This window comes from Dicentrarchus labrax, unplaced genomic scaffold (assembly GCF_905237075.1).
Source record: "Dicentrarchus labrax unplaced genomic scaffold, dlabrax2021, whole genome shotgun sequence".
Taxonomy (NCBI): domain Eukaryota; kingdom Metazoa; phylum Chordata; class Actinopteri; family Moronidae; genus Dicentrarchus; species Dicentrarchus labrax.
In genome coordinates, this window is record NW_026136714.1 from 29,030,166 (window position 1) to 29,043,287 (window position 13,122).

Genomic DNA, 13,122 nt, shown 5'->3' on the forward strand with positions numbered 1-13,122 from the left:
TTCAACGATACACTCAAGAGTAGTTAAACACAGTTGATCTTCAAGACAAAAATTAACAGTGTGTTCAGATTGAAGAGTGTGTGAAGTCTGCAGAAAGAATTAAATGTTGAGTCAATGGAATCAACCTAGAACTCTTTATCAGTCTGTATCATGTAGAGTTCTAGATTGTTGATTCCAATCTAGTGTGTACATACACGTACATCAACTTTAACACACACACGACTAACAACTTCAACACACACTTCCACAATCTCACAAAAAGACACACACAGAAAGCAAGTGTTCAGTTCTTTTCTTTTTAATCTATAATTTCTTTGACAATATTGTCGTTGTTACACTCATGCCAGTAAAGAATACTGAATTAAATTGAATTTAATTTAATTGAATTGAATCAAACTGAACTGAATCAAAAGACTAAAAGATTCAGTTTTGGTGAGTTTTGTAATTTACCATTGTTGGTCTGAGGTGCTGGTGCTCTAATGCGACAAGTGAATTTTGTAAGGTAACTATGCCTTGTGGCCTCTTTTATAGGTTGTTTTGTGTGTAAATCTGAATATTCAAATTAGCTAGAAAATACAGTTGTTAAATAAATGTAGTGGAGTAAAAGTATATATATTTACATCAAATGATAAGTAGTATGTCATGACTGTACCCATGTACAGTAAGTGAGCAACTGTACATAGTTACATACCACCACTGCTCTCTTTGTAAGCCTTGAACCATGTTCTCACTTTATAGGGAATTTTGAGTTTTATGGAGAACACGAAACACAGCAATGTGTCTATACAGCACAGAGGTTCAATCTTACAGTGACTGACCTGTGTGCAATTCCAGAATAAAAATATAACATAAACCCCAGCTCACATCCTCTACTCAAATAGCAGCCTTGCACTTATCGTGGCTCATTAACATGTGTCACTAATGACTCACCTACCAAGTCTCTCAGAAGACACATTTTGTTTGCTGGCAAGTGGAGTGGAATTTGCTGACGTACATGCCAATGTTTTTCACAGCTCTCATTACACTTAAAAACATTAAAATCATTACATGAAAAGGTGAAGTATTATACTGACTGTGAAGCACAATTCTGTGCTATCTTTATCTGAAATGTCCAAATTACACCAATGAGCACAACTTGGAGATATTCTGCAATTATGGTCATTAAGCTGAACTCAACACCTTGTCATGTAATGACATTTTGTAGCTGTGTATTTAGTTTAGTCTGTGGCAACTTAGTCTGATCATTGCTAGAGAATTTTCCAGGACATGAGACAACATCCTGCTGCACAATACCTGTAGGCTCTGCTCTGTTTGTGGCTTTTAGAGTCCTCTGTACAAACTGCTGTTGTTTGTCTGGCCACTCATGTTTATTTCTTTTTCTTTTCTAGCATAATTACTATCCATTTTTTATACTGAGTGCAGTGTGCATTTACGCTATATGGACTTTATTGTCAAAGTACAGCCAACTCCATAACTCAGCAAACATTTCAGCATTGAAACTATATTTACACCTAGTTGTGAGGGGCTGAAAATTTTAGGCAAAATGAAAATGGAACCGACATGAGGTTGCAGCTTTGAAGTTATCTCAACATGCAGTCTTCAACTTTTAAAACTGCAGCAGAAACATTATCTGTTCTATATATTATACCCTACTTTTTTTCTATCAAGTAGACATGTGGTTGTAGTCACTGCCTATATTGTAACACTGTAGAAATGTGATATTTGCATCTTTAAAGCAAGTTTTATTTAAAAGCTTAAAGATTCCCTCCTTTTTCCACAAAAAATTACAATTTCCACATTTAAATCCTTAAAAAGTCATCCACTCCTTCTACATCATTAAAACTTCCAGAATCTCTAAATATGCACATTTTGTTTATTTTTTCCTGCTGGACACAAGATGTCTCCTACCTCAGTGTAAAGTCCATTATCAGTGTATGTGTACTGGTGGCTTCAAGTTTCTACATCACACTGTACAAGTTGGATGGACTTCCAAACTATTTGTGATGTCACAGATTTGCTGGTAGGCTCTGCCGCTTAAAATCAGATTTTCAATGAGCACAGAGAAACTTTCCACTTTCAGCAGATAAATGTAAAAACATCCTTCTAGTGTCAAACTCTGCACGTACATCATTCAAACATCACACTGTAAGAACAAGATGAACGTTTGAGTTTTTAGCAGAGGGGAGCTTTAAGGTCTCAGGTTTTTCATTTTTACTGTTACACATTGTAAATCATACAATCTAGGTACGTCCCAACAGTGACTTTCCTGTCTGTGTCATCAGACATTGGTTGTTCCTAACCTGAGTATTTGCTTGTACTGACATCTGCTGGTCAGTTTTTGCACTGGCACCATGTCTTTTTCACCATTTTCAGCTGGACGACAGCAAAGCAGGGGCCAGCACTATAAAGGTCAACCGTAACATATAAACAGGTCTCGAGAGCAGAAAAAGGAAACAAAATAGGCCAAATATACATTGAAACAGGTGGATTAAAAAGCTAACATTTTTGTCCATTGAGTTATTTTCAAAATAAAGTATAATATCACTATTGGGCATGACCATTTTACCTTTTTTTTCTAGATAGAAAGTTTTGCATATAAATTCAAATATTTTGGAATATACAATGTAAAAATAAGTGAGAAACTGTTTTGTTTAGACCACAAAAATCACAAGAATAATGATTATTCAGCTTCAGTTTGCTTTACAGGATATGTTTTATGTCAAACTTTTTCTGATATTCCACATGCCTTCTTCCAATTCATATCACCATAAGACCAGAACATTTGCATTGGGGGAATCCTCTAGAAGAGTATTCTGGATTTATTTATTGTTACATTTTTTACTTAGGACATATAACTTATCAATGACAACAACTTTCAGCAATCTGATGACTGAGTTCAATCATCATCATGAGAGTTTTTCAGAATCTGTAAAACACCTTTTGGAATAGCATCAAACAAAAGGAGGAACATATTTGTGGGGCTACAGGTCAGACTTGAGCCCCTGGCCATGGTACATGGGGCGCCAGGTCTACCAGGTGAGCTACTAGGGCATTTTAACTTTTATTACATTTTTGGAAGTTGGAATAACAAGGGGAAGAACTAGAGTTAACTGTGATTGATTGTATTTTATAATGATCCTAGTTTCATTATTAATTGACAATGAAGAAGTTTTTACCTTCAAACCTAAAAATAAAAATAAAAACTTCTCAGACAAAGTTCCTTAAAGATCACCTCCAGATATGTTTTACGACATATATAAATAGTCTGCTTGGAACAATACTGTGTGCTGATACGTGTCCCCCCCCCAAAAGGTATAATTTCCGTAGGTACCTACTCCTACCAAATCAATGAATATGCAACTTTTGTTCATTTCTAAAGTTTTCCTGCTGGACACAAGCTGTCTCCTACTTCACTGTGAAGTCCATTCTCAGTGTATGTGCACTGGTGGTATTTAAAGTTTCTGTGGTCTAAAGTGCATCTATTGTGGGGATCCTTGACTTGATTTGGTTAGCCCTGGTTAAGGGGAATCCCTCATTCCAAAATATTAAATTCTAGGTTCTTTCCTTTTAGGTTAAAAAATGAGTTCCTCATAATGAACATTCGAAAGTCGAAAGTCTCAAGCCTCTGGCGCTCATGATATTCAGTCATTTCTTCCACATATGATTTTCTTTATACCTTTCTTACATAATGTAAAAAGTAAGACATTAAAAAGCTAAAAGCAACTTTTAGTTAAGTCTAGAATGCTACTCCTGACTGTTATAATAATAATATAATAAATAAGGACCACTTTATTGCTTCCATTTTTCCTTAAGGGTCAACCTAAATATAAAACGTTACGCATGATACATGATACAAATGCAATTTTGTATATCTAAAATCATTTTAATTGGTACTTTCTATTATTTGTCATTAATTAAACTCACTAGAATTCTTGGTTTTCAGTTAAGCTAATATATTCATTGAATTTTTCATGATTTCTTCATAATTGTAATACTGAGTATGTAGTATGTACATTTTGAGTTTTTACATATTTAAGACCAAACTTTTACCCTGAGCTACTATCCCTGAGCCAAAATGTGTGTGACAGAGCTGAGAGAAAGTCCACTGGGATTCATTCAGGTGGACCAGAGATCTGCAGTAACACAACAGGACCCTACCAGACCAGACTCATCCCCTGGACTAGTCACAAGGAGCTGAGTGGACCCGTAAGGAGCTCTAATGTAAGCTTTAAGTAATATTGAATTACTTAAAGTTTGACTTGGGATCATGGGAGTTATTGTCACCACCATCTTTTATATTATATAATATTATTATAATATTATATTATATAATATTATTATTATAATATTATATTATAGAAGAATATTCTTCTATAATAGGAGAATTATTATAATATTATTCGATAATAGAATATTATCGAAGAATATTCTTATTATATATATATTATATATTCTTAGAATATTATCGAAGAATATTATAATAATTCTTCTATTATAGAAGAATATTCTTCTATAATATAATATTATTATAATATTATATAATATAAAAGATTACGGCCAAGTGTTTAAAAAAGACATAAAGGAAAACTTATCTTTTTATGCTCCTCTCCAAAACTTTGCCAACTTTCTTCTTCTTCTTCTTCATGTCTTTCGGGTCTGGTCCTAGAGGACTGGTCCATCCCTCAGGTTGGATCCCCCTAGTGGCCTGGCGCACTGCCGTTTTGTCGAGTGAATTTGCAGCGTTTATCTCTTGGAGTTGTTTGGGGGTTTTATGTGTTTTTGGTATTTGCAGCATTTTTCTTTGGCATTTGTTTTGTGGGTTTGTAAGTTTGTGCTTCTGCTCTGTTTCTGTGATTGCAGCATTTTTCTGTTGCATTTGTTTTTATGTGTTTGTGTGTTTTTCAATTTGCATCATTCCCGTGTTTGCAGCGTTTGCCCGTTTGCGGCGCATTTGCCCTTGTCGGCCACCGTAGGGTTTCTATTGGGAGCCCAATTATCCACAGAGGTCTCCTCCTCTCCAGAACAAACGGACCTGCTCATTAAAACAGCTAAAAATACAGAATAAGGCAGTTCCACCTTAACAATCACTGTTTCGCCCACTCTGTTGGGCAGACAAAGGACGTCACGGAGGGGCTGCGAGCCGAATCTAGAGTTAAAAAGGTTGTATGTTTTGGTCATTGGATTTTCCTTTCAGAAACGGGTATTAAAAAACAGAAAACGAGTGGTTATTTGATTTTGGTTTTAAAATACAAAAATTCAAATTAAAATACAAGGCGCTCATCCCTTTTTGACCATGAAAAAGAAAACGCCTTGTATTTTAATTTGAATTTTTGTATTTTAAAAGCAAAATCAAATAACCACTCGTTTTCTGTCAATACCCGTTTCTGAAAGGAAAATCCAATGACCAAAAGATACACGGACCCTTGAGACTGGATAAACAGTCAATGACATGCTTACAATGCACAAATGCTGAACCTAATACTTTGAGCTCCTCCCCCCATTTGTGGTTAACAATTTTTATCTCACAAGTGAAGTTGGCATAAGTGCAATAACCAGACCAGATCTTTTCACAAACTGACTTTATTTTTAAAAAAATGACAACCATATTGTCTTCTTAGTATGCAAACAAACTGCACTTCCCATGTGAAATGTATCAAAATTCAGCATTATATTAGAACTGCAACAGTTTATCAATTAATCAATTATTTCTCAACTATTAAATTAATCGGTAGCTATTTTCATAATCAAATAATCGTTTTGAGTAATTTTTTAAGAAAGAATTTCAGAATTCTCTGATTTCAGCTGAAATGTGAATATCTTCTGGCTTCTTTAGTCCGACAGCAAACTGAATATCACCTTGGACATTTCTTTACAATTTTCTGACATTTGATGGACCAAACAACTAATCAATCAAGAAAATGATCGACAGATTAATCAATAATAAAAAATAATCATTAGTTGCAGCCCTACATTGTATATCACAATAGTTAGTGGTCCATCCAATTTGACCTATTTATAAGCACAAACACATGTAACAAGACAAAACACAAAATCTCCCATCAGAAAATATAGAAAAAGTGTTTCCTCATTCACTACAGTCAGGTACTGGGCTTCCGGATGAGGAGGTGGTTGGGCCCTTCGTTAGTGGCTTTAATGATTTTCCAGGCATCATGGTGCATGAGGCCCTCCAGAGAAAAGCCATTGATAGACAGGACCTCATCGCCAACTTCAATAAGCCCTGACAGCTCTGCAGCACCTCCTGTTGGAGAGAGGAAATGTTGGGAAAGCCACACACTGCTTTAAGGGCAAGCTACTGGAAAGTGAAAGCCTGAAAGTGTGTTCAAATGAAACATGAAGGGAATTTGCCCCTGAAGACTCCGTGAATATAGCTTGTGGGCTATTTAATGCTTGTGTTCAGGTCTTCAAAGTTTAGTTCTTAAAGAATAATCTAAACTACAAAACTACAATTTAATTTAGTTCTCTTCACAGAAATGAATGCTGGGATAAAGGGCTGTGAATATATTTCTTACACCCCATAAAATCAGGAAAGCCTTGTGAACCCAGTGAAGCTTTACCATTAGAAAGTAAAGTAAGCTGTTAATTATCCTGATCGGCTAGCATCAGTAATCAATACACACATTATGAAACCATTAATCAAACTAATAACTAACAGCAGTCAACGTCAGATAGCATTATCATACTTAAATAGTTACCTTGTGTTTTTGTAGTGGTGTTAAAATGTAAAAAACTATACACATTAGCAGTATGAATTCACCTGACGTTACATGCACCAAACTCCCTTTAAGAAATATGGCATTTTAACTATTCTTAACGTGTCCATAAAACCACATTACTCTAGAAATACAAGCTAAAGGCTGTCATTTGTCGACAGTTTTCTTGCCAATCCATCATCAACATAATTCATAAAGATAAACTGTATTCTGTACCATCATTAGATTTTGTTGCCTTAGCACAGTCAACCTCTGCTGTAGTTGTGCGCTTCCAGTGGAAAAAAGTGTGTGGGAATGAGAGGTGGATGGTTTCAAAAATCAAGATCTCTCCTTAAAATAATTTGGAGGATCAGATAAACTCTGAACTGAACACCAACTCACAACAGGTTGGGAACCACTGGGAACACAAGATTACAATGTCACTTAATTCAATTGTAGATCAATATTTAGCTTTAACATGTACCTTCTGAGAGACTTATAGAAAAAAGGTCACCTTTAAAGATGCGTTTGACAATGAGAGGCCTGTCTCCGTGGCTCAAGGACTTTCCTCCCTCCAGACTGAAGCCTAGGCCAGCCGAGGACTTGTGAAGCTCCACTGTTAAAGCACCGTCTGGATACACATCCACCACTGAAAAATATTCAACACCCAGAATTACAGAGCTGAAATATTAACATAGGTGCTTTATGACGAGTTGCTACTGCTTACTATTGAAGTTAACTTTCTTCTGCTGCAAGGGTTGCTTATAATGGGCCATTTGATGCATGTAATTTATATTTATAACAGTGAAGTGGTTTACAGGAGCTGGACTGGTGGACTGACAGGACAAGTATATCAGAGTGTTATCTGTGACAAGTACACAATGTTATATAACAGGTTAATGTTAACAAAGAGCAGCAGTGGGGAAAAAAGTACTTAACTCTCATGAAGCAGGTTTGTCTTTATTGACACAGATGTTGGCCTATATCTTACCTGATGCAGCCTTCAAAGACTTGTTCCTGGCAAAACACATCCTCTCTGGCTGAGTAGCCGGGTCATGTCTGTCAGAGACACTCAGTTCACTGTCCTTGTCTCTCCAAATGACTACTAAGGCCTGATTAGACAGCCTGGCTTGGTGAAGGCAAGACACAGCCTCTCCGTGGGTTTTACCCTCCAGACTTATGCCATTTATGCATAAAATGCTGTCACCTCTCTGGATTGTGCCTTCCAGGCTAGCTGCACCTTTGGTGAAGACTCGATGAACCTGGACACATGAGGCAAGGCAAGACAACTTTATTTGTATGGCACATTTTATACACCAGAGAAATCCAATGTGCTTTTACAGGGTAATAAAACTGCAGTAAGGACAAAATATCACAAATTTAAAAACTGCAAAAGTACAGGCAAAATGTACAAGTTCAATCCAGTCAAGTATTAAATCATCAAACAAATTATTCATAATTGATGTGTTAATCTTTCATTTTACTATTAGTTTGAAAAAACAATTTGATTTATTTGTGATCTGTTTTGTCCAAAAGGAATTATTGGCTGTCTCATATAGACGCCTGTTCCAGATAAAGGCAGGTTGAGTTCAGTGATTAAAGCAAATAAGGACCCAGGTTTTATGGTATATATAGTGATCTAATTACTATGTACTGACACTATGAATCTTCAACAGAAATGGCCATAACACCAGTTTATGTTTGGACTACTGCAACAAAACCTAAGGAGCCCCCCTGGTGACGTTGGATAAAAAAAAAAAAAAAAACCTTTAGGGGTCATCAGACGCCATATTTATTTTTACAAACAAATTAATATGTAGGCTGTTTTTGAACATTTCCGCCTTTGTTATTATTATCAATTATATTATTATCATGAAAGACAGATCATTCAACTCCAAATGATGTCCAGCTTTACATACTGTACTTACTGTTATTGCCTTCTGCTCAAGGTCAACTCCGCCAGCAATACTAAAACCAAGTCCTGAGCCTTCTTCTTTACTCAGGACAACAAGGCGAGTATTATTGTTAACCTGGAGAGAGTCAATGTGAAAAATTCATACAGCGAGTAGGATTTATATACAATATAGTCTACAGTTAAATCATATGTGAAGTAGGTTTTGCCAATATATCATATATTGTATTATATATGTATGAGCAGTATGTCGTTACCTCTGAAAGTGCCTTGTCCTCCTGAAGCTGTGCCAACACATGTGATTTAGTGGTCAGGGAGGACAGCAGTGTTTGCAGTTTGCACTGACTCACAGGAGAAGTGGCCAGCTCATTTAAACTGTAGAAAAAAATAAGTCACATTGAAGACATTTACTGTATTTATTTCCTGTGTTTACCATTTCAAACAAGACTACTATTTGATGTTGGTTTGCTATTGATATCTGTTTGGAATTTCAAGAGCTAATATGGCTTGGATTGAACCTCATTTGGATAAAAGACCTGACAAATTAATAAATGTAAAAACGTTTTAAGTCTCTATCAGTCCTAATAAACCATAAAAAATAAAAATAAATAAACCATATTATGCCTAAATTCTCACTATGTTATGACTTTTTTTCTAATGATATGACCTGTAAATGATCATATCATGATATGACCACAATATTATTAAGATATTATGAATTAATTCCCCCAAGAGTTCCTCTATTGATCTATTGTAGCTTCATTGCAGCCTGCAGCGGTGTCTTAATACAACCACTGGGGGTGCCTAAGTCCGCCATTTTCAATGCCAATGCCAGGGAAGCGGAACTAACTAATTTCTAATTTGAAATGAGCAGGTTTTAATTTAAAGCCGCACCTGATAGACCAGCCAGCCTGTTGTTCATGGGTCTCTGGGGTTCCTTGAGAAGTCTCTTCAGTGGACCCAAGATCACCTTGGTTCACATCCACTTTAGTCAGGGTCGCAGAAGGTGGAAAGCTCTCAGTGACCGCGGTTTTAGTATAGTGTATAGTGGGATGGATGCCAGGCTCAGTTTTATCTGCGGCTGTACCATGCCCTGTGGTAAAATCGTCTGTGCATAGTTTTTCCAATTCAGGCATACTGAGAGCCCTGAGCTGTCGCAACCTGCTGCGGGGAAGTTTGCTGTGTTTCCTCCGCAGCACCTGAGGGGTCTGTGGTGAGAACACATCTGGGGCTTTTTCAACTTCAGCCACAGGACTGTCCTCAGTCAGAGGAGTCCTGTTACAACTTGAATGTGGAAGCTCAAGGTTTATCAGTGCTATGCTAGATGGAGATTTGCCAAGACGAGGTGAACAGGGTGTGGTAGGGATTAGATTCTCCACATAAGAACTAAAACTCTTTTGTCGTGCCTGGCAGTCAACAGAATTAACCAAGCCCATATAACCAGCTATCCTTTGGTTAAGAGATGCTCTATATGCCAGAGCATAGGACTGAATGTCACTGCTTTTAGCCACAGGCTTGTCAAAGTTAGCCAGGTTTTCAAATGACTTTATCTTATGCCGGACAGAGAAGGGATTGTAGTTAGTAGACAAGGCAGTGTCTGTGGAGAAGCTTCGCCTTTCCATTGTCTTTATGTGTGATCTGGATGTGCTGGACTTTAGGGTCTCACGTGTCTCTACAATAGTACTGGGTTTTGAGCCATTACTAATGGCTGAATGAGTTTCTTTAGTAGAACCTATCAAACTAAATACTGTGTTACTAGCCATGCCATTAGTTTTTTCTACTGTGGAGTCAGAAGAAAGAGTAGGCACTAATCCTGCATCTTTGCCTCTTTTAGTGGGTTTAGAGTCTTTTGAATTAACTTTTTTATTCTGTGCTTTAACTAGTGATGATGAACCAGATAAAGAAGACAGCTGAACTTCTATAAATGTTCTCTGAGTGGCAGGTTGGTGTGATCGGCGTGTTATGGTGCCTAAATGAATATCTTTCTCCAGGGCCAGTTGTGCAGTCTGTAATGTGTCTCCTGATGGTCCATGCTCACTGGTAACTTGCCTTCTGTCACTTACTTTGGGCAAAGCATGACTTCTTTTCATATCAGGCTGGTTATTGGTCTTCAAAAAGCGTGACATGGTTGCAGTTGGTGGTGATTTTGTTGACTGTTCCATGGAAGCATTGGTGTTTGAAGGAACTGGACTTTCACTCCTGGTAGGTGTTTGGAGAGGCTCTTCCTGTGGTTTGTTCTTACTCTTAATACTTAGGCCCTTCAGTCTGGGAGCAGTAGTGTTTGGTCTGCTTTGAAGTTTAGGACAGTCTGAATAATCACCGACTTTTAGTCCAGAGGACTTCTTAAGCAAGGAGGTAGCATGGGGATTTGAATGAGTTCTGCACTCTAAAACCCTTTCTTTGTTTATAATTGAGGCTGACACTGTATCCGATGTGCAGAGGCTAGAACCTGAGATCTTTGATTCCACTGATAGTGAATGGGGTGTTTGTGTATTCAAATGTTTTGATAAATCTGAGGTCAGTGAGGCATCTAAATGCAAATTTGCAGTGGAATCCTGAGTGACACTGTGGGTATCTGGTGGGGAAGGACTGCTGTAAATGCTTAGGCGTCCAGGACTGGATGGCACACATGCTTTAACTTTGTCAAAGGATGGAATAACACTTTGAATGTGGTACTCTATAGAATACACAGGTTTTGTGCCGTACGAAGACTGGCCTGGTTGCTCTGTAGAAAAGACCCCTGATAACTGACAGAGCTGTGAGCATTGGGTTGTTGCAACAGTGTTTTCATTTTTTGTCAGTGTGACATCAGAGAAGACATGCAACTCATCAAAAGTCTGGTCCAGGTTTGTATTTTGACTGCTGGCATGTTGAAAATGTGAAGGCCCATTTGGTGACTGGTTTAAATCAGAGAGTCCACCAGCAGCAGGTTGCTGGGCAACACAAGAACAAATCTCCACATCTCCCTCATCTGAAGAGGGCTCATGAAGACTATCACTGCCGGCCATCTTATTGACCATCACACTGCTTTCAGTCATGGAGTCACTGCTTGAATCACTGTCATCTCCTGTGGGGTACATACATTTAGAAGCAGTCTTAGGGCTTTGCGGAATGGATCCATTGAAAACAGAAGAGCTGTTTTCCTTTAATTGGTTCACATGGGTTGTCTCCACAGGGAGGACAGCACATTTTTCATTTCCAGATTGCAAGATGGAACAGTCCAGGGGACTGGACTGTATTGGAACCAGAATGCTAGCTTTCTCAGACATGGTTACAGTTTGTTGGCTTGAACAGCAGGATACTGACTCGTTAGATGATGTTTTGTAGAGGGATTTGATGTGTATATCTTTACCAAGGCAGAGGCTCCCTTCTGATAAAATGTCATCTATATTGGTAATGGGTATTTGAAAGTCATGGTCTGTTTGGGCTGTGTGGTTAGAATGCCATGAAATCGCATTTATTACTTCATCAGATGTTCCTTGAACATATCTGGCTGTGTTCAGGCTGCTGGAAACTGTCAAACTGGACAGTCGATCTACAGCTGGGATCAGAAATGAAAAGTAAGCTGTTAAGTCAGGACTGAATGAGAGATACAGACATTGGGTTAATCATTTGAAATGATATATACATGTTTTTGCAAAACACATGCAAACACACAAAGCTAAAATAGCTATTTTATCATGTAGCACTGTGAGGTTATATACATGCCATCAGCTAAGAACAAGAACAACAAAGCTGAACAAATAAAGGTAAAGAATAGGCCTGTACATAAGTCTGTGAAAAAATAGGTGTACATATTAATAAACATAGTCATATTAACATAAATAAAAAGCACCAATGACCTGCAACGTAAATAAAATATTTACATACAAGTCAAGTGTTTCTGTAAGCTGTAAACAATACAAAGTATAGTGCAAACAAAATATATGAAGGATATACATGGAATGATTATTACATTTATATACATTTCTATATACACTGTGTGCAGGATTTATAGTGACAGTTCATGATGTTTTGTCCATGTTAACGCTGCTTTTAAACTGTAACAATATAATCCGTAACAGTGGTTCCCAACCTTTTTCCTTGCTTTTCTATCATTAACTGACAACCCCTGACTAAGTGAAATATTTTATGAATATTTCATATTATAATCAATTACAATAATATAACAATACAACAGAACAACTGATAAACTGTACAATGAACCCAAACAGTGAACACAATAACTGCAGCAAGTTAAAGATTTGGATGAATTTTGACTCTGTAACAATCACACATACTTAATCGGCTTAAAACACAAATTCAGTGTTTTCTTCTCCCTGACACTTGGCCATTGTTCTATTAGCCATTTGATTGTTTTGACTGCATACTTTTCTAATAGACAAGGTTGTTAATGAGAGAGTGGAGGCTCTGTGAATTGAACATCAAGTCTTCAAAGTTTAGATCTAGTTAATAAATTACATTCTTAACAGAAATGAATGAAATGCTGAATGAGATATA

At 37.2% G+C, this 13,122-nt stretch overlaps 1 protein-coding gene across 3 annotated transcripts in view; it reads right to left on the minus strand.

The window, feature by feature from the left end:
* Positions 1-5,562: 5,562 nt before the first annotated feature.
* Positions 5,563-13,122, minus strand: part of pdzd2 (PDZ domain containing 2) — a 71,920-nt gene continuing 64,360 nt past the window's right edge. For all 3 annotated transcript variants that reach the window (XM_051422238.1, XM_051422239.1, XM_051422237.1), the window contains 6 exons: positions 9,517-12,163; positions 8,880-8,997; positions 8,639-8,740; positions 7,702-7,972; positions 7,225-7,359; positions 5,563-6,259 (listed from right to left, as the gene is read on the minus strand). In XM_051422238.1, the coding sequence (XP_051278198.1) occupies positions 6,099-6,259; positions 7,225-7,359; positions 7,702-7,972; positions 8,639-8,740; positions 8,880-8,997; positions 9,517-12,163 (3,434 nt within the window). In that variant the 3' untranslated portion in view covers positions 5,563-6,098. The remainder of the gene's footprint in view (positions 6,260-7,224; positions 7,360-7,701; positions 7,973-8,638; positions 8,741-8,879; positions 8,998-9,516; positions 12,164-13,122) is intronic.